The sequence below is a fragment of the Gasterosteus aculeatus genome, chromosome 17 (genome assembly GCF_964276395.1).
Source record: "Gasterosteus aculeatus chromosome 17, fGasAcu3.hap1.1, whole genome shotgun sequence".
In the NCBI taxonomy this organism is placed as follows: domain Eukaryota; kingdom Metazoa; phylum Chordata; class Actinopteri; order Perciformes; family Gasterosteidae; genus Gasterosteus; species Gasterosteus aculeatus.
In genome coordinates, this window is record NC_135705.1 from 3,525,919 (window position 1) to 3,550,451 (window position 24,533).

Genomic DNA, 24,533 nt, shown 5'->3' on the forward strand with positions numbered 1-24,533 from the left:
TGTACATCATGCCCTGATGAACGGATCAGGCAGAAGGAGAGACAAGATGAAAGAGAGAGAGAGAGAGAGAGGAGGGAGGGAAAGGGGGGTGGTATGGGAGGGGGGGGCGGGCTCTTCACGCAAGAGAGGGCTTCGGAGTAGTTCTTCAGAAGCAACACACCAACTAGCGTTCTGTAAAAATCCATTAAAACTTGTCTGGAAGGGTCCCACTCTGCCGGCGGAGGCTACTCTCTGTCTCTGCCTGCACTTAAGCCAACATTAGCATCCTGGGGATACAAAGGCACGGCTGGGAGTCCTCAAAGTAGTAAATTAGATCACGTGGCGGTGAAGCTGAGGGCTAGGTGACCTTAAAGACAAAGTTATGGAGTTTTCTCCTTGTTTTTTTTTTTTTTTTTCATATTGTGTGCGAGGTGATGGAACACGTTATGGTGGGCAAAAACAATAGAGGTGTCCCCCCCGTGCACATACATGTGCAGCAGCTAATGGAATGACTGCATGCTTGAGTAGTGCAGCCTACATACCCCCATCCTCGCACTTCTCAGGGGGCTTCGCCTTCTTCGCCAAGCGGGGGTCCAACCACGTGGTCGTCTTGGTATTGTGACTGCGCAGACAAACAGAAGCCAGTGAATATCGACTGTAAAGGTCGATTATATATATATATATATATATATATTAGGTGTCGTCACCGGATCCGTCGTCACAGATCGGATCGGTTTGTTTATAATCTGATGTCACATCAACGCGTTTGTTGTTAGGCGGCGTTTTCAGAGGGGAGGGCAAAAAAAACTCACAACGAGGAACACGACAAACTCGTTTATCCTCAGATGTGTTGAACAACCGGGTTGTGTAATCAGGAGGAAAAGCACATGGTCTTCTGATATCTTGAGAGACAAATGGCTTTGAGCCAAATAAGATTAAACACACGTGCTGGCATGTGCACTGAGGGAGTCTATTACATCCACATATATATATTGTGTCATCTTACAATACAGTATATGTAGATAGTTGCATTAAGAAGCAGTATAATAATAAATAGGGCACTGTAGTAGAGTGTAGAGCTTGCTTATCCTAACCCCTTACAATATATATGTTTAATATACAGTATACACTTTATACTCATTGTATATTGATATCTTCTATTGTTTGTTTGTGAATAAATCACCCCAAAAATTGTTTATTTTAACTTTTTTTTTCTATAATTTTTCATCTTTAAGATAAAGGAAGACAAATAACACAAGGTAAATGTGAAAGAAATCCTTTTGTTTGGACGTGGGCCACTTTGAGTTGTTGTTGAGCAGCTACTCAGTAGTGAGTCAATTACGTCACAAAGCCATCTTCAGGAAACCCGGATGAAGTTCTTACTGTACGGATTCAATAATAACAGAAACATTAACATGCATTTCATTCTGCATGAAGCCCAGAGCAGTAAAATAAAATGCTGTTTTACATCAACTATACAAACAACACATCCATTTTTAACATCAGATCCCACAACAAGCCCTGCTGCAGTTGTAAGATGACACGATTTACATAAGTAACAACAGCCAAGTTGTCAGTTGACGTAGGTCAACTGACAACATTCTATTCAACATTCTATTATTCATCAGCTAGTTCATCAGCTAGTACATTCTAGTCAACATTCTATTCTTCATCAGCTGGCATACAGACTGTGTAGCGCCCGATGGAGTTAACAACATAAATACCTGAAGCTTTATCTTACTCGTATGGCTTCTGGTATTCTACATATCAGCTTTTTTTTTAAAGGAAAGGGCAACTCATTTACCCGAAATGACTTTGAGCTCAGCTGCCGATGAATACACATTTGACTGTTATCTATGACATCTGGGATGCTCGCGGTAATGAAGGAACTGACTGTGAAATAGACGCCACGGCAATTCAAAGACAATTCTTCTTTCAATCAGTTGATCAATGAGGTCTTATAAAGGAAAAAGTAGATTTTTGACCTCATATTTATCCGCATAGATCCCCATGTTTTAATGTCCCATTTTGCAGAAGAAAAATCTTTGTAACCTGGTACAGAAAAAACCTCCCTGTTCGCTATGGCTGATCTCCTGAATTTGCATAAACGTTCAAATAGTCAGGCTGAATTTGTGTGACAGGTGCCAGGCTGCTAGCTGCTAGCTGTTAGCTGCTAGCTGCTACCGCTGACTCCGCTGACATCCACCATTCTGCCCATCGGCTCCTTGGTGCCATTCAGCTAAAGCTGCTGTTGCTCAAACTGGTTCTTCGGCGAGGCGTTGATTCAACCCTGTGACCACTTCGGATGGGGCAGTTTGTGCTTCGTGTTCAACTGCTGCAGCAGTTCACACAAACCGGTGAATCCTCATATCGGAAACCTACAGACATCTGGAATCTTTTGGTTGTTAAATCACAATAAAAGAACTAAATGATCACTGAACAAAACGCGATGAATTACCACCGATGCTCGTTAATTGCTCAGTAGACCAACTGCTTCTCCACTAAACGGTCTCAGGACGCGTGGGTTGTGTCCGTCACTTACTCTATGAAGTAGACCATGCCGGTCTCAGTGTAAGCCATCTCCCAGTTGAGGGGCAGGGGCTCCAGGCTGTCATCGCGGGGCAGAGAGCTCCAGGTGCGGAAGTCCATGGCGCTGCTGGACTGGTTGTAGCTGGGCACCGCTTTCCTCCAGTGGGCGCCCTCTTTGTGCTCTGCACCGAGATATGGAGAAGAAGGGCGGGAGGGTGTGAAGATGGAGCGGTTAGCCCGCAGGAAGACCTCTGTGCTCTCCCGGTGTCATTTGTGCTGCAGGCCAGTGGAGGAAGAGCTGTGTCGCTCGGAGGATTTGCATGTGATGGTGTGTCTGCGTTTGTGTGTTCGCCACAGGGCAGTTCGGCATTTGCATGTGCACACAGCGTTAATGCAGATGCATACGTACGAGTACCCTCCCCGAGGGCTGTAACGATATTAAAAGGGCCATTTAAGCCCAAAGAGATTTCTCGGGTTAAACTGTACTGCTGTTCTTCACTTATAAACTATGGCTCATGTATGGCCACCCATCAATGATAAACTGATCTACGTTGAACGTGAAACCCGCAACAAAGGCCTTCCACTTTGCATTTAACACCTTCCCTCAGAAGACGAGCACAAAAGGATGCAACGAGAGTTCTTTTCATCCCTTTTCTCTTATGCAAAGCTAACCTTGTCACAAAAGAGGATGACGCTGAAAGATGTTACGCACGCCGTATTTCTGGCTTGATAATTCCTCCTGCATTTTAGATTGAATACATAATTGCTCAAAGTTCCAAACGCAGGCCTATTTGCAGCATGCAAAAAGCTTTTCTTCCCTTGCCACTCTGATCAAAAAAGACACACTGTTGGGTTTAAAGGTAAAAAGGCGCAGACTGAATGCCCATGGGCTCCAAGAGCCATGTAAACACTTGGAGGACCAGCCGGGGGCAGAGCCTGAAGGAGAGCCGAGGTCGTCCGGTTCACAGCGAGGTGAGGGCCCACTCAACGATAGACGTAAAGAGGGACTGCAGGGGAAAGGTGGGGGAAGGAGGGACTTTACGATAAGGCCCGCCTGAGCAAAGACGGGGGGGGGGAGCTGGAGTCAAGAGTTTAGAGGCTTAGAGCTCACATTTTCCATTAACCTCTTTCTTCATCCAACCATAACTCTGCCCATGTATGGCTGGTCTGAGGCTACTCTGCAACGGCCACAGGCAGTCGTTGGTGGCTGGTTGGTTTCCATAAAAAGAACTCCTGCATGTTTGGGGCATCGTTCTCTGTTGGGTTTCAATATGACACAGCGGTTGGGTAAACAGACTTTGGCTTTCAGTGAATCCTTTGTACAGCTGAGCAAGCAGCGTTTGAGCCGTGACTGTCAAAACAATGTTGGTTGTGGAAAGAAAAACATCATTTCCAGCGTGGCTTCGCCCCTTTGTTAACTCCAAATCTCCCCCTGTACAAACCCAGATATGGTGCGCAGTATGTCACCCTATATGCGCTTTTCATTGAGGAAAGATTTTTTCCTCAAAGAGCCGAGGAGGTCGATCGCATGCCTGGGTTCTGACCTTCTCAAGGTGACCTCTGTTGACGTATAGTCACGCCGGCGTGAGCAGGTTTGGCAGGTCAAATTTGTCATGTTAGTTGTAGTGTTCGGGACGAGAGCTTCAGCGAGGTGATCAAGCCGCTCGGGCCCAGGATCTTTTAATGTCGTTTTATGTGACAGATTGAGAAGAGCACAGTACTGAGGCGTCCTCAAACACCCACTGGGGCCATCAAACGGTTATTAATCTGCCACCAGGTAAAGTCTACATGTCCTAAAGCAGACAGTGATGGTGATCTACCGCGGCAGTCCCAGGACCAAAGCACAAGTACGGCCGAATAACCGTTATCTAACATGACATTCTGGGCTTGGACATTCACTGACCAGGCAGTCCGTTGACCAGCGGTGGCCTCTCATCATCGTCTTCCTCTTCAGGGACCGCGCTGTCCTTCCTGTCCATCTTACTGACGGAGGTGGTGCGTTTCCTGGGGATCTCGCCACCGTAGTCTTCATCAAACAGCACCTGATCCACCAGGTCCGGCTGCACCAGGTTGGGCTCCGCCGGCGGCTTCGGGGTCCCGTAGTAGTTACCTTTGAGCGTAAAAGATGGGTGGAGCGGAGGGAAGGGGAGGAGAATGACAGGGACTTATAAATAATGCAATCGCAAGAAAAACATACAGTGGTGTGTCAAGAACTGTGTGTGGGAAGCAGGCAGGTCGTCCACCATCGCAACATCATTCAAATTCCCCTGATTTTAATCAAGTTCCAAAAAAGAATCCCCTGGATGTCACACGCCAGCGCTCAAGGTTGACTTTTTACACGTTTCACGGTTCTTCTTCCTCATTTTCCACGCCTCTTAACCCCCTGCTTTGTTTTCCTTGGAGAGCTGCACCACGGGGCTGTGATGACTCATGAAACATTAACATCTCTTCACTTGAAGTTTGCCTGCAACTGATTATACTGATCATTGAATACAGCAATTATCTAAATCTCAGCTTGCTGTTTTTTTCCCCTAATGAATTAAAACCTTGTGTTACGGGTTATAAGCATTCAGGGCACTCTCTAAAGAAAAAAAAAAGCTTTGTTAAATTATTTGCTCATTTAGCTCACGGGGCGATCCATCTATCTATGGCTGGTGAGCAATACGTGGAACTCCATTTAGGCGTGGAATAAGTAATTATTCAACCTCTATTAGGATTATAATTTATGTGCATACTAATTTACATCCCTGCCAGTTAGTACAATTATTTCCTTCCACATTCAACTCCGTCAGATGTCGTTGCACAAAGATATCAAAGAATCTTTTGGGCAATCGGTTTATACGGTCAGTTTATTTACTTGGTTTGTCACAATTAGTGATCATGTAAGATTGAGCCTCCTCTGCTAAATCACGATTTATAATTAGATTAATCAAAGAACAGAGAGAGATACAGCTGGGAATAGGGGTTTTCAGAAATGTAATTAGCCTCCAGAAAACTCAATATTCTTTTCCGTTGGACAAGGGCATTACGGACCTTTGATGTAATTAAGCGTAAACATGCATATGCTGTATTCCAAGAGAAACATTTAACAACACCAGATCTTTTTATAGCTCGGTACGTGCAGGCGAAGCTGACAGCTCCGTGCACGTCGGGAAGAACAGAAGCCTCCGAGGAGCACATCACAGTCGCTTCAGCAGCTTTACGGCACAATACCGTAAAACCACCACAGCTCCTCTGAAAAGTGAGCCCATCTCCTCGAGCTCGTCTTCCTCGCAGCGGTGGAAAGGTCGGCGCTTTCATCCGGCCTCCTTTCCCTCTCGTGGTGCGACTCGCCATGTTTACGAAGCGACACTCGTCCGCGTTCGTCAAAGATGGCTTCATTAACCGGGTTGTGCACGGCGATAGGGAGGCGAGATCGGGTCTGCTGGCTAATCCCCTGCCTGTCTCCTGCCGCACGCCGACATTCATCAGCCAGACGCGCCGTCTGTGATTAATTACTTACAAAACGTGTCTATTGGCCCCTGATGAAAGTGTGTGAAAGCCACGCGCCGGTGAAGATTTGCGTTGGCATTTAGCATTATAAATGGAGGGAGGCCTTGTCCGACGGGACTTTGCGATCCTCGCGTGTTCGCGTGGCTGGAAGAGCGGGCCGACGCGCAGCGGTGAAATCGGCAGCCGGTAATGAAAAGCCCCCTGTTGTCGAGGGGCGCCACACGTGAGCTATCAGCACGCTTTCATCTTCAGCCCAGATTGCGAGACTCGCACACAACCATCCAACCAGCACGCCACACACTGCCGCACGAGCGCCGCACTCCCACTCACGTTCAATCCAATCTCCGGGTCTGTTTCCCTTCCTCGTTAAAATCCAACTCATTATCAGACCGGGGGTCCCAAAACAACAGATTTTGACGTGTATTCTAATTTGGCAGAATTTAGCATTCCCTGGTAGAAGAGTAGAGATAAAAGCCGCTACGTGCATAGCTTTATTTCCCTGGCATCTGTCTCTCCGGGATTGCGCTTCGCTGCACTTAAATATTTAGTTCTTGACCGGCTGCTCTGTTCGGCGAGAGCGACCTGACCTGAACCTCGGCGGCGGCGGCGAGACCGAGGAGCCCAGAAAGAAGTGCTCTCAGCGTCTTCCTTGGCAGGCGACCTGTGACAATCACAGAGCCGCCTCGACCCACAGAAAACCGTCTAACCTTTATTTCCGTTGAAAGGATGCGCGCAATGCATTAAATGACTCCTATGAAATACTTTCATGGTAGAGGAAAAAAAACAAAAAGAAGAAGTTGAACCATTAACATAACGAGCGTTCAGGCAAGTCACGTGGGACTATTAGTGAGCCCATTATGATTAGCTAAGAACCCCATTAGCGCCGTACCTTGAGTGAACCTCGCCTACTGTTCGCATTTTAAACCGAAGCAAATTCAGGAGCTCTTCGCGGAAGAAAAGCAACCCGTGTGCCCTATCGCCAGAGAACGCTTGTCCTTGCTTGTTTTCCTCCCTTCAAAGAGGGGGGAGAAAGGCCGCGCTTCGAGCACAACCAATTGGAGTAAATCTCATTCCTCGATCCAATTGGTCACAGCTCCTCCCTCACTGTGCTCGTGAGAGATCAACCCTCTCTGCCACAGTATCAGCAGACTGGGTTTAAGAGGGAGAGATCGGGGGTGGAGGGGGTGCAGTCACTGTCTGAGTGTTCAGTTTCCTCTCAGGGATCATATACTCGCACCTTCCAACTAATCCACACGCCTGCGCGCGGCCACTTCCCCCCCCCCCGCTGCTGCTGCTGCTGCTGCTCCACTGGGGCCCGAGCCTCCACATCGGCCCCCGTCTCGCCCTTTATTAGGCGCTCTGCCTCAGTTCGCTCTCCACCACTCCCACTCTACCCAAGGTCAACCTCTTTATCAAGGTGGAAATCCCACCCGGCTTCAGCTCACAGATGAAGGACAGCTCGTGGGGGCGAGATTTGGCAATTCCTGAAAAGCTGCACTCCGAAAAGCCGAAACCCCGTGCACGCAAAACTCCTCGACACACACTCGATTCCACACCCGGCGGAAGCTACTCTTACTCTTAAGGCGCTTTCTCACTGGATGAGGATTTGACTTTATCTTTTAATTCTCCATCCATAGGAAGCATAAGACGCGGCTGAATGGGAACGCGGCTGAATGGCAACGCGGGAAAGGTCCATTGAGGCGACAAGAGGTTGCCCATCAAGCATTTGGAAAAATCCCTCCGCCCATTTCACAGCAGCCTGGATTTGCAGTAAGAAAGAACGAGCTTAAAGGGAGAAAAAGATTATCATGTTATTGCTATAATCATTGCGCAAAGTGCGAGAAATCCCCCGCTCCAATCCCCTCATGACACAAATACACAGCGACCGTCTGCCCTTTAAATGCAGGGCAAGCGCTTATGCTTTATTGTAGTTTAAGGTGTTGGAAAAAGTAAATACTTTGCCGTTCAGCTGTTCAGCAAGCCAAAATATCCCTCCTTGTGTAAACGTCCTCCTGGAAACAACAGGACTGGGCTTGTCTACTTGCTGAAAGGTATAAATTGTTTTCTGAGGCCAGGTGCAATAAAAATGAACTCATTTCAAGAGACGTCTTTGTGGGTGTTGAATGACGTTGGTGAATTGCCTAAGCCCACCGGCCGGGTGTGTGAACGGAGGCAGGTTTTTCTGGCGATGGTTTACGCAGTCATAACAGGCCCTTTCACTTGCATCCTCAGTGTTGTCAAGAACAGGCAAACGCACACACACACATACATAAACAGTACATAAATGAATATATATATGTTGAACTGACATGGGGAGGTTAGATCTTGAGACATTTTAATTTGATCATATAAAACCTACATTGGGGAATTTAACCACCTAAGATCACCAATGCATACACATGCATGCGAACATAAAGTAATGTTTGTAACTACCAGCACACGTTGGGCTGAAGGTCGGCAGGTAACACGAGTTTAACTCGTTAAACCGAAAAACCTGTTGCTTTGAAACAGGTGTCAGCCTGTCTAAAACCTGCTGTGGGAAATATCGATCTGACAACATTTCGATGCTGTGAACAGACTTGTTTCAATATTTACAGCCTGCCGATGTGTCCGGAGGTGGCTGGAAAGGGAAGAACGCCGCTTCCGCTGCCCCACGTGCATATTTCTGGTGCATTGAAAGGGTCTACACAGAAAATACCTCGTTCGATTAGTTTAGCGAGAGTTCAATTCCTGCGGACGGAATTTACACCCTCTATTCTTAAAGCTTTCCCGCGTCTCGCTGGTCAATCGGTTTTGTCCCGCTCGTCGCATTTCTCTCCGCGGGCTGCGGACTCCCAAAAGGCCGTAAATATCAAGCTCGCGGTCGCTCCGTTAGGTTTCCCGTGCTCCTGACGCCGAGGTGATACCGACCGTCGTAGGTGCCGCTCTCCAGGAGGAGTCCGCTCTCCTCCAGGATCCTGAAGTCTCCAAGGGTGATGAAGTTGTAGTCCACTCCGGGCACCTCTGTCTCCCGGGGAAGCCGCGTGGTGCCTGGAAAAACACACAGCGTGCTTTAGGTGTGGGAGACACAAGTGTTTCGAGACCTAAATGTGTTTGTTTTATCACAAAGTTCTAGTTTGGAATGAAAAAATATATATAAAGACGTCTCGTCCTGTGAAAAGATGGATAATTGATGAGGTTCTGCGGCCATCTTCATTTAGATCTCTATGAGTAACTGCAGCTACGGGTCCTCATTGGGGGGGTTCTTGACGTATTTACTGGCCACAGCTGAACTGAAGGAAGCGGCGGAGTAAACGATGGGAGCGATAGTTCGTGTAGCCTCCAGGAGCGGAGGATGTTCAAGTCACAGAGGGCCGAGTAAATGCAAATGACACATTCTGCGCAGATTCTGCTCCTGTGGCGAAGCAACAGTCCACTGATGGGACTCTCCACCCCCCCAGTATGAATATCCTCAAGGCGCAAATGGACACCGAATGATTACATTAGCATGCGGATTACGTAAACCACATCCCATGAATAAATAAGCATGGACTGTGCTATTATTGCACTCCAGGCTAATTAAGTGGCAAACCTCAAGTCCATAGAAATAACCTGTGCGCGAATGGGAGCCGGGACGGCGGTTATTTATTACATGGGAGGCTGAGCAAAGGCGCGCCGCGTGAACCTCATCAGAGCTTCCTTCCACGGCGATGTCTGTCGCCTAAATTTACTGCCACCCGTGGTTATGCGGGAGATTCACTCACTCACTCACTGAATCCTTTTTCAGGGTCGTGGGGAGGACAGCGCTTGTGAGAACGGGAGGAGGAAGAATATCTTTGTGTGAAATGGATTAGGATCACAGTTCCTTGCAAAACACAGAGATTCACCCTGACGATGCATTACAAATAACAATGCATGCATTACAAATGACAAATGTGACGACATTTGCATTGAAACCTTAAATGGCACATTCCAGTTCAAAAAAACGTGCACTTGCAGACCCCGAGTAGCATCTTTTCAGTTATGGTGTCCGTGGGAATTAGCAGCGAGGACTCTGTACAGGTCGCGGCGGCCAAAGGGGCGTACTGAGCGATACCGCGTTGCCGTCCCCATTTGGTTTTATCCCACCGTATTTTCTCCCTAATTGGACTGTGACGTCGTCTCCGCGCCCGAGCAGGAGAAAAGGAAAACACATCACAGAAGTTTCCTCCCACTAAGCGCCTTGAGACCACATCCCGCTTTCAGCCGTTGACATTGCTTTTATTGTGACAACAGCCGCCGCCTCTGCTGCGTCTCATTACCGACTTGTTTGCCGCCCTGGTCACCCAGAAAATGTCCCCTGTAGCCCAATTACTCGAGGCGCAGTTTTGTACCTGCCAAGAATCTCCCAGAACCATCATCCCGAATGTCACAGTGATGTATACCATCGGCCTCCGATTGGGCTTCAGTCGCTGACGATATAACGAGGGCTCGCTGAGCTTTGGAGGAGACAACCGGCTGAATGCAGCAGAAATTTGCAGCATGATGCGTCACTTTCCTTTCAATATGGGCGTCAGGACTTCAAATGCACTCTCGGATTAACTGTTGGAGAGGGATCCTTTAGGGAAAATGGTCAGTGCATGTCGGGAAAGGGAGCAAGTCGATGCAGTAAAACAGACAAGATTAGAGGGGCGTTCCATGGAAAACCCGGTACAAAGTTTTCGATCGGCGGATCGATCCCCCTCTCGTGTCTCTGAACCGTACATGACTGGACCTTTCGAAGCTCGTTAATTAACATGTTATTTTGTTTCTTAAATCTGAGCAAAAATCCAAAATGCGAGATCGGAGATTCCGCTGGTTGCCGGGCAACCTGACAATGGCCTCAAGACTGGAGCGAGTCACTTTGTGCTCTGCATTGAAAGGATTCCTGCAGATGACCCACTGTTTCAACTAAATCTTTCACATTCCTCCATTTTTCTCGGTTTTTGAACAGGTCAAAAGAAGAAAGGACAATGTGGATTTTTTTTGCACATTTTTTGAAATAAACATTTTACCCGATTGCCTATTCCTTTATTTTCATGGTCACGCACAGTGGTCACAACCGTGTGTGTCCGTCCACCCTGGAATGGAACAAATTGTCACTTCAGTCTTCCGAGGTCTCAAGCTGGCGCCCCGCTGAGACGTGCCAATGGGAACATCAGAGGCAGTCAGTCAGAAATGGCGGACCATAAATTTAACATGGTTATTTTGTGCATAGTTTTATGTTGAGAAAGAAAAAAGAGGTCCCAAGGCTTTGCTGTTGAAATGCCGAGAAAGAAATTGGCAACGCGAGAGGAAGCAGGATCGTTACAAAGACAAAGTCGTTCGGCCCTTTTGTGAAGCGTTTGCTTTCAAGACGCCGAGGCGAGCTCCGTCGTGTGGCTCACTGCGCTGTGTTCATGTTGCAAAACACAGCGGCTATTAACATTTAACAAGAAACGCAACACGACTTCACAACATCAATTATTACTGTTTCTTCAAACACAATATTAGTCAACTGAGGACTGAAATGCTGAACTTGAGGCTTCGAAACCGAGAGAATATCCTCCGCTGAAAGAGTTGCAGCGCTGCATGTGTACCCGGCCACTGCATTGTGCGCGCGTGTGTGGTACTTTGTGTCCGATCAAACTCTCTCTGACCCATTTCTGACGGCGGTTGACCCTCAGCTTTTACAAATCCTCCTCCCTTTGTCCCTCACCAGAGGTCTTGAGAGCCTCCTGCAGCGTTTTCACAAGAGTCCGGGTGAGACGGAGCCAAACCCGAGGCCCCGGTGGAGGACACTCAGGGATTTAGCACATGGAGACAGTGAGGAGCGTGTTCTCTTTGTCTCCCAGCTCATCACTGCTGTGTGCTGTCCCGCGACGCCGCGTCTCTCTTTCTCTTTCAGCCTTTATGGAGACGTTCCCCTTTTAGGTTCCATAACTGGCCTCAAAGTAGAAAATAATGCCTCCACTGCGGCTCGGCCCGTCTGACCCTGTGGTGACGGCCCGACGGCCCGATGTGTGTAAGTGACTCTGATCCATAAATGAATTGGTTGGTTTACTCTTTGGTTGAATTGAAAAGGTTTCAAAAATATGAAATAGTCTGAATTTGAGAAATGAAGCCTCAGGCGATGACGGGCCTTCGAGCGGCTGTGTGTCGCGGTGCTCAATACAAGGAATTGAACCATTTTTCCTTTTCTAGTTTATATATTTTTATATTCAACAACTCACAAATACAAAGATAGAAGCGAGTCTTCAAAGGCAAGCTGGGGGGGGGGGAGAGAAAGAGAAAGAGGGAAAGGGAGCGGGTGAAGGATGGAGGACTGAACGCCAGCGGGTGAATGATGGAGGTGCCGTCGCTGTGCGAGTCCCGGCCTCTTGCTCATTAAGACAGTAATTCAAGCCGGGGATTAGAGAGGCAGTCTGATGCAGCGAGCCCACCGCCTGCCCCTGATGGATGGGCAGTTGTGGGGTCGTAAAAAACCTCGGCGACCGGCAACTATTTTACAAGTGAAAAACGATTTCCCGGAGCCAAGGCGGAGGTGGGCGACGGAATGCAGGACATCCTTGGATTTAAAATTCCCTCAAGACTTTTGCAGAACCCTCTTTGCTCTACAGACAAACCTGAGCTCGGGAAGCAAACAAATAAATACATTTAAGTTACAGCAAACATCCGATGGTGACGGATACATTGAATAATGAGAGTCACGGGGAATGGGGGGATTAAGAAAAAGGAGGAAAAGAAGTTTATTTCCCCACTCTGATCATCAGAATCAGGACAAAGGAAATATTCAGGCCAAAGTATCCGCCTGAATGTCGTCACAGTTTTAGGATCTTAGTCACATCTCCGCTTAATGCAGTTTCGCTTTGACGAGTCATCTGATGCTTTGTGAGAGTCGCATGGAGATCATCTACAGATGTTCAGGCTCTCATAATAAATGGAATATAAATGACTTTGGCTCATAATCATTTCTGTCTGCTACTGTAATTTACAGTCTATTTGTACACAGGATGTTGCTGTTTATTTGTGGAGGGGAAAACATTTCTGAGAAAATTATATTTGGAAGCAACCTGCAATTCTGCAACCCACACAAACCTTAATCAAGGTATTAATCTGCACTTTCGGAGCACTAACAGCTGTGTCACACTCTAATTTTGGTTATTTTCCAGGCTTTCATTTAAAAGATTATAACATCCGAGCTCAAAAAACCCAACCACCGAAAATGCAGGAACGTCAGGCTGTGATGTGAAAAGTGTTGACACATTACAGATACAAGTTTTCTGTCTCGAAGCACATATGTCACTACTCGTTAACTACAAATACAGAAAAAGCAGCAACTATATTTACTATTAGATCAACCGCTGTCACATTGTCTTTGCAATATATATCGCTTAAGTTTATGGACATTGTAATGGAAGCTCCGAATATACGCGTGCATCTGCTGTTCTTCACGGTGGTTCTTGGTAGGCGGCAGTACCAACCTTTTGATTTACCACTCCAATAAAGAATAACAGTTGGTTATTATTTGCTGAGCAGAAGGTCATTGGGGGGCAGAAGAGGCTCATTGAGGAAAATAATAAGGCTTTCGCTGAGACGATAGGACGCAGGAGTAAATAAGTTACATGGGGGCTGGAGCGATGTCCTCGATCGGTTGCTATGGTGACATTAAAGAGTGTGTGTGTGTGTGTGTGTGTGTGTGTGTGGTGCGCTGTGAGAGGATGCACACACTCCTCTGGTTGGCATTGTTTTTTAGCTCTATGGCTTATAAAAAAACAAAACAAAGAACCATCCTGGTGGCTTTGCAGGAGCTGGATGAACGGTGTACTCACAGGGGATGGTGCGCAGGTAGAGGTTGTCCCGTATGATCTGTTGGAGCTTGTGGTCCAGCGAGCCCTTCTGGAACTGCAGGCTGAGGTAGTGGCGCAGGTCCGTGTTCAATACTTTACCTGCAAAAACAGAGGCAGAGGACGGGACGGTGAGTACAAACCTGGCGATGGGACCTCTGTGAGGGAATCCATCCAAGTGACATGTGATCAATACCACGGGAGATCTAACCGCTTTCACACTCGAAAAAAATGTTGCCTAAATGTTTAATTGGGGGGATTTTCACAGATATTGCGTGATTAAAATCATCATTCCATTGACAGGGTTTTACTGCGTTCATCTCAATTCCATGATAAATACATTCAGTTTGATACATTTTTCACATTCACTGAAAAATGTATCACAATCTACTTATAAAGCAAAAGTCTTGCTGGGAGATTTCAATGAGTCAATGGGGTAAAAGTGGAGGTCATGTGCCATGATGCTGAACAGATGTGGGACACGTAGATGTATCGACAAGTTGGTGACACAAAAATCACGGGGATCTTGTGTATATTTTGCACGACGAGTCCTATTTATCGCGACAGGCCAACTCGTAAGCAGGTCAAATAAATAAAACCCTCTCAAAGCTCTTCAGATAAACTCATATGAATGAAAATAGATCATTTGGGCGTGTAATATCATTCACAGCCTCAAATGCTGCATGCAGCATTTGCCTTTAGATACAGTGGGACCACCTGCTCTGAGTTGTTCAGAGCTTAAATGTTCGGAGCTTAAATTCTAGCTGATTCACCTTTTGATTGCACTTTGACCCCTGAGGGGGAGGACAAAGTTTAATCGGATTTCATAAACTCTGATCCTTTCTGTTGAATCCATTTCAATCATTAAGTGTTACTGGAGGACATGGTACAAGAGCGGGATGCTTGGCCTAGAAACACTTTAAAATCGAGAGGGCAAAGAGAGCAGGTTTTGCAGATTGAGTGATGGGAGCTTGTTAAAAAAAAAGAACAAACTGGACTGAGATGATTTCTTCGTCGTTTCAAATGAAGCAACAAATGGGAAATCCAAACGGCTAAGTGGCGGGCGACGGATGCCACACGCGGCGCGGCTCTAATAACCTCACACGGGCCTCACAAACTTTCCACCAAAGACGCGCAACGTCGCAACCTCTAAAGCGAAGCGCCGGAGAAAATCCGAAAAAGATTTTGCCTTTTTTTCGCTCTCAACTCCCAGCAGCCTTTGTGAGAGAAAAAAAAAAAAAAGAAAACCCCCCAAACAAAGCCAGTTCATGTAAAGTTGGAGGCAGACGAAGACTTCAGAGTCGTCTCGCGCACAAGCGGGGAAGAAAAGTTTTTCTATGAAAGAACACGACGAGGAGTTTTGGAAAACAGGAAGAGATCTTCGGTGTCTGTCTGCCCTGGGCTTCAGTGCTTCAGCGCGAGCTTCATCTCTTGACAGATTGGGGGGGGGAAGCGGGCTTTGAAACGGTTTGACAACCGAGAAGTAATCCGTTTTTTTTTTCCCTCCCTCTCTGTGGCACACACAGACCCAACTCGTCTCCGCGTGGCTGCGGATACCAATCAGCGGGGCTGCGCTGTACGGTCTAATAGAGCGATGCACCCGGGTGATAAAATAATCATGAGCTCTGGGAGTGTTTCAGCGAGTGTTCTCGACGCTCAAACGGCGTTTTCCCGTTCGACTTGTGGCAGGGAGCGTCGTTGCTGCGACCGGGCCGCACGGTTTCCCATTATTTGGTTTCCGTAGCTCCCGGTTTTGGAAGCCGCTGATGATTAAAAAAATGGGCCCCGGCTTTTCAGAATAAAAGGTTGCGCCCTCACAGCTGCTCTAAACAGACAAACAGTCCGAGACTGGGGAACCCGGGCGATATCTGGCTCCTTCGTCGCAAAACGGTCCCAGACTGTTTTTTCTGTTCAAATTCAGCCCGCGCACAAGGGAATATAGCCTGTTTCAACAAAGCTGCATATGCTTTCAGCAGATAATGTGGCATCCAGACGAGGATTCAACCAGGCGGGCTTTAAATCGGTAAAACAGACTCGTCTTAAAGCCAGAACGTGTCAACCTTTTGGCATTCAAACCCCGTAATATATGAAATACATTCATCGATCATCAATCTGCCGGTTTTTCCCGGAATCAGCCCGAGCTCCTTTCAGTGGTACGTCAATGGACTTTACGGGGATGTTCAGAATAAATACTGATGCAGAGTATTAGCTGGAAACAAAAAGGATAAGTGCACAGGGCATCAAATGTTTCAAATACATGAGTGACAGCTGTCTTTTCTGAGAACAGAAAGCCTGAAATGAACATCAGCAATGCGAGCTGATGATGTTTTGGAACCATGTGTTTTCAATGTCATGGTTGTTCCTTTTCTTCCCTTTGTAAATATATTTTTATCCGCGTCTTTATTTGTTCCTCTTTCAAATTCCACCCCCAGGTGTCATAAAATATTATTTCTCTCTTTCCAACGCGTTTCTTCTCAGCGCTTTCCCGTCTCTCCTTTGAGACCTCCGGCTAATGAAGCCCGTTGAGACTCTGGCGTGCAATACTGGGCTTTTCACCAGGTCTCACGCCAGGTTCAGATCTGTTCTCGCTCAGAAAAGTCTCCGTGAGCCCGAAACCCCATCGCACCGAACAATACGCCGCTAAAACGGAGCCCTTAATGTCAGGCTATAAGCGCCGCGGCCGCGGTGACGACACGCTCTCTTTGATGACGAAAGAATGGCAACATCTTGTTTAACGGCTGTCGAGGACTCAAACTCAAACGCGGACGTGCACAACGGCGCCTCAACCTTCAGTAGTCCTCGGCAGAGAGTGCTCGTGGCTGTTACCGGGGTCGGACGGGTCTCACACTGGAAACACACACACACACACACACACTGGTTTGATCTGTTCATTGCGGTGCGAGTACAGTGTGGCTTTTTGTGGTCCTGTCGGAGGCTGTTAGTGAGGCTGTGTCGCATCAGAGATCCTCATTCCTTCTCCACGCGGACAGCGCGGCTATTGTGGCGCGCCTGGGTTTTTCTGCAACCGGAGGCCTCAAAGGGCCCCGACGGGCCCCGACGGGCCTCGACGGGCTCCGTTGTGCAGCGTCGGCCGTCCACTCACTTCAAGCTTCCTTGAACTTCTCCACCGGCAGCCAAGATGGTCGGTGGATAATGACACGATGGGCACAGACATGCAAAAGGCTCCATAACCTCTGCTACAAAGGACCAGGGCAAAATGACATGTTTGTTGTTGTCCTTTTCTGGTTATTTCTCATCTCATTGTCATTATGTTGAGTCGCTTGTTCAGGTATTCTGTTTGTCTTTGTAGTCATTGTGTGTCTCTTCACAGCTGTTAGTTGCTCTGGACTCATTTTAGTCATGTTGTGGTCATTGTGTGCTTCTTATGGTCCATTTGTCTCTTTAAAGCTGTTTTGCATCTATGATGCCTCTGTGTGTCTCTTTGCAGTGGTTTTATGTTTCTCTGTGGTCATTTTGTGTCTCTCCCATGTTTGAATGCAGTGAAACCCGGGAAATACACTTAGGGCCCCTGAGCCTGCGCCTGGTGGGCCCAAAGAGCCCAGATGGCCAGAAAGAAAAACACCCAGTACAGTAACTGTCTTCTGACAACATCACACCCCGAGGGGGACATTGGGTTCCATTTGTCACATCTATTTCTTCCATGCAGTTTATTTTTTTTCATTACTCATTTAATTCCGCCCTGATTGCAGTCAATGTGATGGCAGAAAATGATCCCTAATTTATTTCCTGTCACTTATATCACAAGCTCGGGCTTCCTCCAAATTCGATGAGATGAGGCCAATCAAACGACCGGTTCCCTTTAAGTGAAGCTGTCGCATCGCACGACTCATCCGAAGATCTGCTCTCCTCTGCCATTTTCTGCATGAGGGCAGTGGATGCGTCGGGAAAGAGCGAGGTCGCTCCACCAGCACGTCGCCAGTTCATCATCTGCAGTACTTTTCTTCCCCGAAAACTGGTGGCTCGGGCAAATATTCCTGCAGCGCCGGCAGCAGAACCTGGCACCCCCAGCGAGGCGGCAGACTGTTAGCATCCTCGGTGCGACCGACACCTCCTCGGAAAGCCACAGAATCAGATTAACACTCCGAGCTCCAGACATAAGTCTCCCTCACACACCAGCACATGTCAAACATCCGTTTGAACAGATCTGCTTGCGTGATGCTTACGTAAGATTGTGGGGTTTTTTTGCAGTATTTTTTTTTCTAAATTCCCCAGAACTTGTGGATAATTGGTTAAAATTGTGCTGCTGTTAAACAATTTTAATTTCTAAAATAATTGTATTCATGTACGAATCAATTTTAAAAACTGTCGAATCTAGTGCAGGTTGGATTGGAAGCAGAACACAAATAGCTGCTTTCATGTAGCTTCTTAAAGACTCCTTTATGTTTCTGCGTAAATATTATATGCCAAGCTGGACGCCTTTGTGCCATTACCTTTGTACCTTTTTTGATTTCTCCGCCTTGCACGCTTACACCGTTGATGTCACAGCTCCGTGAATTGTGATGCACTTCCAAAGGTCTGAGTGTGGGCTGAAGGAACAGGTCCATAAAAGGCTCAAAACGATGGCTTGGCGGTGTCTAATAATCCTGCATGTGAAGTATGAACTCTTGAAAATCGTGTTTTCTGATATAGGCAGCCCACAAAAACAAAAATCGTATTTCCCCGTGTGTGTTTACTGACTCGACATACCCAAATGTTTTGTTTTAAAATCACAATCATTCCATTCGGTATTTTGCTTCTTTACTCTAAAAGCACATGGGGTTTTATATGAAGTTAAATGCTGTTACTGGCCTGGAGCTGTAACTTTCCTTCTGCTTCCAGTCTTTTTGTTATGCTAAGCTAACCCAGTCTATTAACTATTCCTTTTGGGAGCGCGGCTGTGCAGGGATTCTCCTTTTTTTTGAATCCTCTCAATCGGTCACCAGTGAAATGTGAGCAAACGCCTGGTGTGTATTGCGACATTTAATTCAGAGGCATTTGTCCCGAGGCATGCGGGACGTCTCCGGGGAGGTCATTAGCTCTGCTGTCCCTCTGTTAATTACGTCTGAAATGAGAATATGTTGTCAGGGCTGGTGCTGCTCGGTGCGCGGCGTCGTCTCGTGGAAAGACTGAAAGGCAGCAGATTCTGTCCATTTAGAGGAAATACGTTGGCACACCTGTCGTTAAACTGAACACCTTCTTCTGTCTTTTCTCTCTACATAATATATACCTGCGGGACGTCCAGACACTTGGAACCAAATGAAACAAATAAAAAATCCCAACCTGCTCTATGATTGCTCCTCGGACTGGCAAATGGAAGGATTTCCCGTTAAAACCGGGAAATGAAGAGCAGCCTGTGTCTGATCCAACCTTCCCTGCCTCTGCAGACTTTGTAGCTCCTAATTCATACGGCCTCTAGAGGGCCTTGTCCCTTAAAGGCAACCACATGCCGTTTCGGGGTTTATGTAGTCATGGTTCATGAGAGGAGAGTCCCAGAATGTTATTAAAAACCCACAGAAATTAAGTGGAAATCCCAGAGTTTGTAGAGAAGAGTTTATAAAAGGATGAAGTCTTGTTATTTTGACTATTTAACAGCACAGAGCTTCAATTAGAGGGGACCAACGGGAAAAATACATGTAGATTTGTCGACCGACCAAGCAATTTCCACGCCTTTTCTACAGCAAGAGCCTTCTCTTCAATATCTCTGGGTGGGTAGAAGATTGTGGGGACGATTGCATATCAGTGAGCTGCATTGATGTAACCCAATCTTTATATTATTTCTGCATGAACTTGATGAAGCACCTTCTGGTCTGCGCTTTGTTGGCTCAGCCGAGAACACATATTCATTCTTCCTTCCGTTGCACGTACATGACGCTGCGCATATGATGAGTGCAGTGAGCTGAATATCCCTGACAACCCAACCACCGCCAGGCTTCTGCAGAGGGTTTTTCGCCGAGAGGATTGTCACAATGCGAGATGATATCGGGTGATAATGTGTAATAATAAAGGATTTATCTATTTCGCTGTTAGAAAGGCGCTAACATGATCAAACCTTATTACATGTATTTTTGTGGAGCTTATAGGATGTATCAGGCCACTGTGATGTGTATGGTGCAGGTCTACGGGAGAACTATGTTGCTACTAAAAGAGGGAATAATCATCATAAGCATGTAACAAGAGCACTGTAGCGCACATGCAACAACTGCCACTGTTGCCCCCCACCCCCCCCCCCCCCCCCCGACGACGAGCTGCCGTTGACTTCCCTCTCCATCCATCCCGCGGCGTAGGACGGGCCGCCGGCCTCCTCTTCCCCTGTGGCGCTTCCGTCAAACGAGGCCTCGCTAAGGCGCCGGTACCTGCGAGACCTCTGGTTTGTCTCCTCGCATCACTCCGCCCCGGGGTGACAGCTACCCCCCCCCACACACACAGACACACACACCCACACTCTCTCACACCTCACCTTCCTCCGTCCTGCTCTCTAACCTCACCGCTGTCCGTGGCCATTTTGGAGCGCAGTTAGCTGTACGCCAGGTCAGGATCCCGGGGGGGGCACCGTGCCGACTCAAAGCAAAGCATCTCAAACCTCATGCAGCAGCCGGCGTGGAGCTCGCTTACATAACCGCCGCGTGGACGGAGAATAGCTGCATTAGCGGAGCGGAGCGGCCCGCCTGCCTTTCCGGCTGGCTGCAGTGAAGTTAAACTGCGCGGCCAAAGCTCTCTCATTTCACCCCATTTAAGCAGCCGGACAGGGGTGGGGCGTAAGCAGCTTAAGAGGGTGGACTGAAAGGAAGAGGGAAAAAAAAATAAAAAATCCAACAATGGCGATTTGATTTGTCGTTATTCATTTTCTGATGTTGGCTTGACTTCGACGAATCAAGTTGTTGTTGCTGACGGCACGTCACCTTTAATAAATTGCTCCGGACTGCATATGATATCTACAAGCTTCCACCGTGTGAAAACAGTTCTATATATATATAATATTATAATGTGACATTAAGTCAGATATTTGCAACATGCAAAGAGTGTGTCTTTTATCATACACAATGTTAGCAGAGGAAAACCGATAAAACACTTTTCAACCAATACTGCAAGCCCGGTGTGTCAGAGCCACAGCCCCCCGCCCTCCCCCCCCCCCCCCCCCCCGACAATAAAGACTACAAATCCCTCGTCACGTGATCACAGCATGAGACATTTCCAGTCCACTGGTCTCACAAACACAGCTCACAAAGACATCTGCCTCTGCAAAAAAAGTTAACTACCCATATGTCCTCCACTCCTCGACAGCAGCAAGTGCCAGAGCCAATGTGGCAATGTGAGGGGAGGCAAGATGTGAGGGTTTGGGGGAGCAGATGGGGGAGAGAGAGGGGGGGGGGAAGTAAGGAGGAAAGAAGCGTGAGAAGAGGTGGTGAGAGGGAGGAGGAGTTGTTGCCCTGCAGCAGGTGCTGAGTCACGCCGCCCGCTCCATCTCGCGCCGCTTCCGTCTCTTCACGTTTTGGATTCTCGAGGTCTCTTTTTGCCGCCTCATACTCCTCTTCAGTCTGGCTCCATTTCACATTTCTTTATCTACTCTGGTTTTTAATGAGCAGTCTAGGGCCCACGCCTCTCTTCCATCGTTAATGCGGTGTGTGCAGCTGCAGAATGCAATCCCACACACAGGCGCACTAACAGCTTACAGTTACGTTCGCCTCAATCTGTGGAGTATTTATTAACGGGGGACCACATTGAGAAAACTACTAATAATGTGACAGTTTGGTCAGAAGTCAGAGCTACAGGTTTGCACAGCCGAAAATTCGCCGTGAAACCCAACAGAAGAAAAGGATGGGAGTTTAGATACGTGTTAATAATTCCTTTATGGCAGAAAACTGGTCACTCTTCTCATGAGTGCAGAAATAAAAACAGAACGTGGCACATTATGGGAATAGTTGAGAAGACCTCAATGGCGGAAACAGCTGATCAGTCATGTGATGTAGATCTGAGCTGTCAGAAATAGTTAAAAAGGGTGTTTTACAAAAATGGCAAAACAACCTAAAGCAATCCTAATTTATTTTATGAGAGTTTTCAAATGGGAAACTAGAAAATTTGCTTTGAAACAAATGGGAACGTCACTAATTTTGATCAAAGTAACACATCTACAATTCATCCTGAAGGGGCCATGAAAGAGGAACCAAATGCTGCTGGTACCCTTCACTGAAAAGTCAGATTATCAGTAAGAAGGGTTCATCCTCAGGGTACAATGAGTGCCTGTGCAGGATTTCATGGCCTTCCATCAGGCCTCTCCTGTGATATTTAACAGCAGACAAAGTACTTGTTTTCGTATCTTGGATTTGGTCAATAAGTTTGTTTCCTACGGAATGAATCTGTGCACCAATGTCGTACCGTGCATGTCGTTTTAAATTCATGCATCAGTTCAATGAACTGAATCCTTCCAGCCTTTGCTGAGCACTCTTGTTTGCTTATTTCCTCCAAACAAATCTGGTTCATTTAGTTTTTTATTTCAATCCATGCCGGCCTGCTTGGAAACCACCGGTGTAACCGGCGTGCATTCCTTATTTGCCCCCTTTTCTTTCCACTCGCAGTTGTTCCACATACAAAACTACATCTGGCACAAATGCATCCAAACACCGTTTCTGCTGCAGAGGGAAAAACGAGTTTCCGAGTTCTGTCCTGGAAAAACAAGCGTGCCTCAAGTGAGCGCTATTGTTTTCCCGCTTGTGGGAGAGTCTGTTTAATCCCCAACTTTTTGTTAAATCGTGTCTCCATAAAAGAGAAGTTGTGTTTTTTGTAGAGCAAGAACGCGGCCAGACGTGTTAAATTATTGAAAGCGGGGAGAAAACAGTAAGAAGGAGAATATGTTGGCCGCTGAAATGAGGTGTACGAGTACGAGGCAGTCAATAAGACACGAGACAAAAAGCCTGGATCCCAAACGCCCTCGAATCTGTCTCACAACCGATGGCACGGTTTGTTTTTCTCCTTAAGATGTCACACCAAGGCTTTGTGAGCTGAAGTAACTCGTGCAGGGAAATATGCCGGGAGACAGTGAGGGGGGGGAAGCAGCAGAGCAACCTTAAACACGCACCACTAAGGACCGCTTTCAATGCTGTTTACTCAACGCTGCCTAACAAAATGTGTGCATCGCTGCAGCTGCGCAGCTCATCTGGCGTTCCTTCTGATCTTTAATGGGTCTGCAATGGCCGGAAAAAAAGGGGCCCAGTCGTCCTCAACCCAAGATGGTCGTCGAGCGCCGCCGTCTGCGGCATTTGCCATCAATCCTGCCAGCCGGCGAGGGATTGATGAGAGAAATACGGGCTGTATCCGTCGCCAGCATCTTCCTCGACGGCGGCGGATAGGAGTCGACGCTGCAAAAGTGCTCGTTTAAACGCAGGTCGCTCGCGCTGCACGGGGGCGGGAATCGAGGGGAATCTCCGGCTCGCCGCTTCTGTCTCCGTCGAGGTGTTCAAATGACTGACGGGACGGCAGAGAGAAGGATCGTTTTATTAAGCCAACCAAGCGTTCACCCCAAACGAAGATAAGCTCGGAAGCCAGTAATTGTTGCTGCAGGGGGGAGGGGGGGGGGAGTTGTGCGAAGCCGCGTTGTCGTTTCAGGCAGCGGTCACCTCGCCAGCTTTTTGCAGAGGACAGAATGGGAAAGAGAGCGAGATGGTGGCGTGTTGAGTGTGCATGTGGCAGATCAGAGAGAGGCAGGATGCTTGTGTGTGTGTGTGTGTGTGTGTGTGTGTGCATGTGTGCGCGTGTGTCACGCAGCACTCTCGACTCAACCGTATTCTGCAGATCGTTACGCTGCGCCATCATTAAAACTAACTTCCCGGGGTCGTGACCCCGAAGGAGAAGTCAATCTCGACGCTTTTGTCGTCATTCAAAGACTTTGGCGGCGGAACAAAAGGTGCAGCTCGCCGGCTAATTCTACTCTCCGGGGGCCAGGAGCCCCCCCCCCCGACCCACTGTCTCTTTTATCATCGCTGCTTCCTGTGAAAGGGGGTCGGCCTTCGTATCTGCGCCGCCTGAAACGCTGTGGATTTCATCTCTGAGTGAGCAAGGAGCCCCCGGGGGGCAACGGGGCATCTTATGGAAGTGCATTGAGTCAAGAGAGCGCGACGCACACGCGTGTGCGTTTCGCTTCTCACACGCAGCGAGCAGTTATGCAGCAGGCCACTTACAACGCAGGGACACGGCAGTTTAGTCTTTTTTTTGTTGTTGACATCTGTGGACAATATTTTCACCCATATTTGTTTTTATTTAAACTACCTAGACAGAAAACAACCAAAATATGTGTATTTTCATTTAACATTTTTTGTTTCTGTCCTAAATTGACCAAAAGTCATCGGCGTAATTAAACATAACATTTCGGAAAACCTTTCAAAACAAAAAATGAGGGTCCCAATTGCAGAAATGTACTTTGAAGGTTTCATGGTCGTATCTATGACTGGTATTTTAAAGTAAAGCATATAATAATTGCTTTTAAGGCTGTATTCTCAAAATGAGTATTTTTATTTCAGTAGCACTCACATCAAACAAGCCTTCCGATTCCCATCACATCTGTATTCTGAGGGATTTTTACAAAAGGGATCGTTTCGGGTCACAGCCTGATTTATATAACATCATATTCTTCTTCTAAAAAGAGATATGAAAATGCAAAATGAGTAAAATCCTGTAGACTCTGACATGAATGAGACAAGAATTTCGAATTGGAAAAGA

At 47.4% G+C, this 24,533-nt stretch overlaps 1 protein-coding gene across 2 annotated transcripts in view; it reads right to left on the reverse strand.

Annotated features, from left to right (window-relative positions):
* magi3b (membrane associated guanylate kinase, WW and PDZ domain containing 3b) overlaps window positions 1-24,533 on the reverse strand; it is an 88,046-nt gene that overhangs the window by 17,946 nt on the left and 45,567 nt on the right. For both annotated transcript variants that reach the window (XM_040204821.2, XM_040204822.2), the window contains exons 2-6: window positions 13,809-13,925; window positions 8,911-9,030; window positions 4,412-4,618; window positions 2,522-2,690; window positions 522-601 (exon numbers count right to left, since the gene is read on the reverse strand). In XM_040204821.2, the coding sequence (XP_040060755.2) occupies window positions 522-601; window positions 2,522-2,690; window positions 4,412-4,618; window positions 8,911-9,030; window positions 13,809-13,925 (693 nt within the window). The remainder of the gene's footprint in view (window positions 1-521; window positions 602-2,521; window positions 2,691-4,411; window positions 4,619-8,910; window positions 9,031-13,808; window positions 13,926-24,533) is intronic.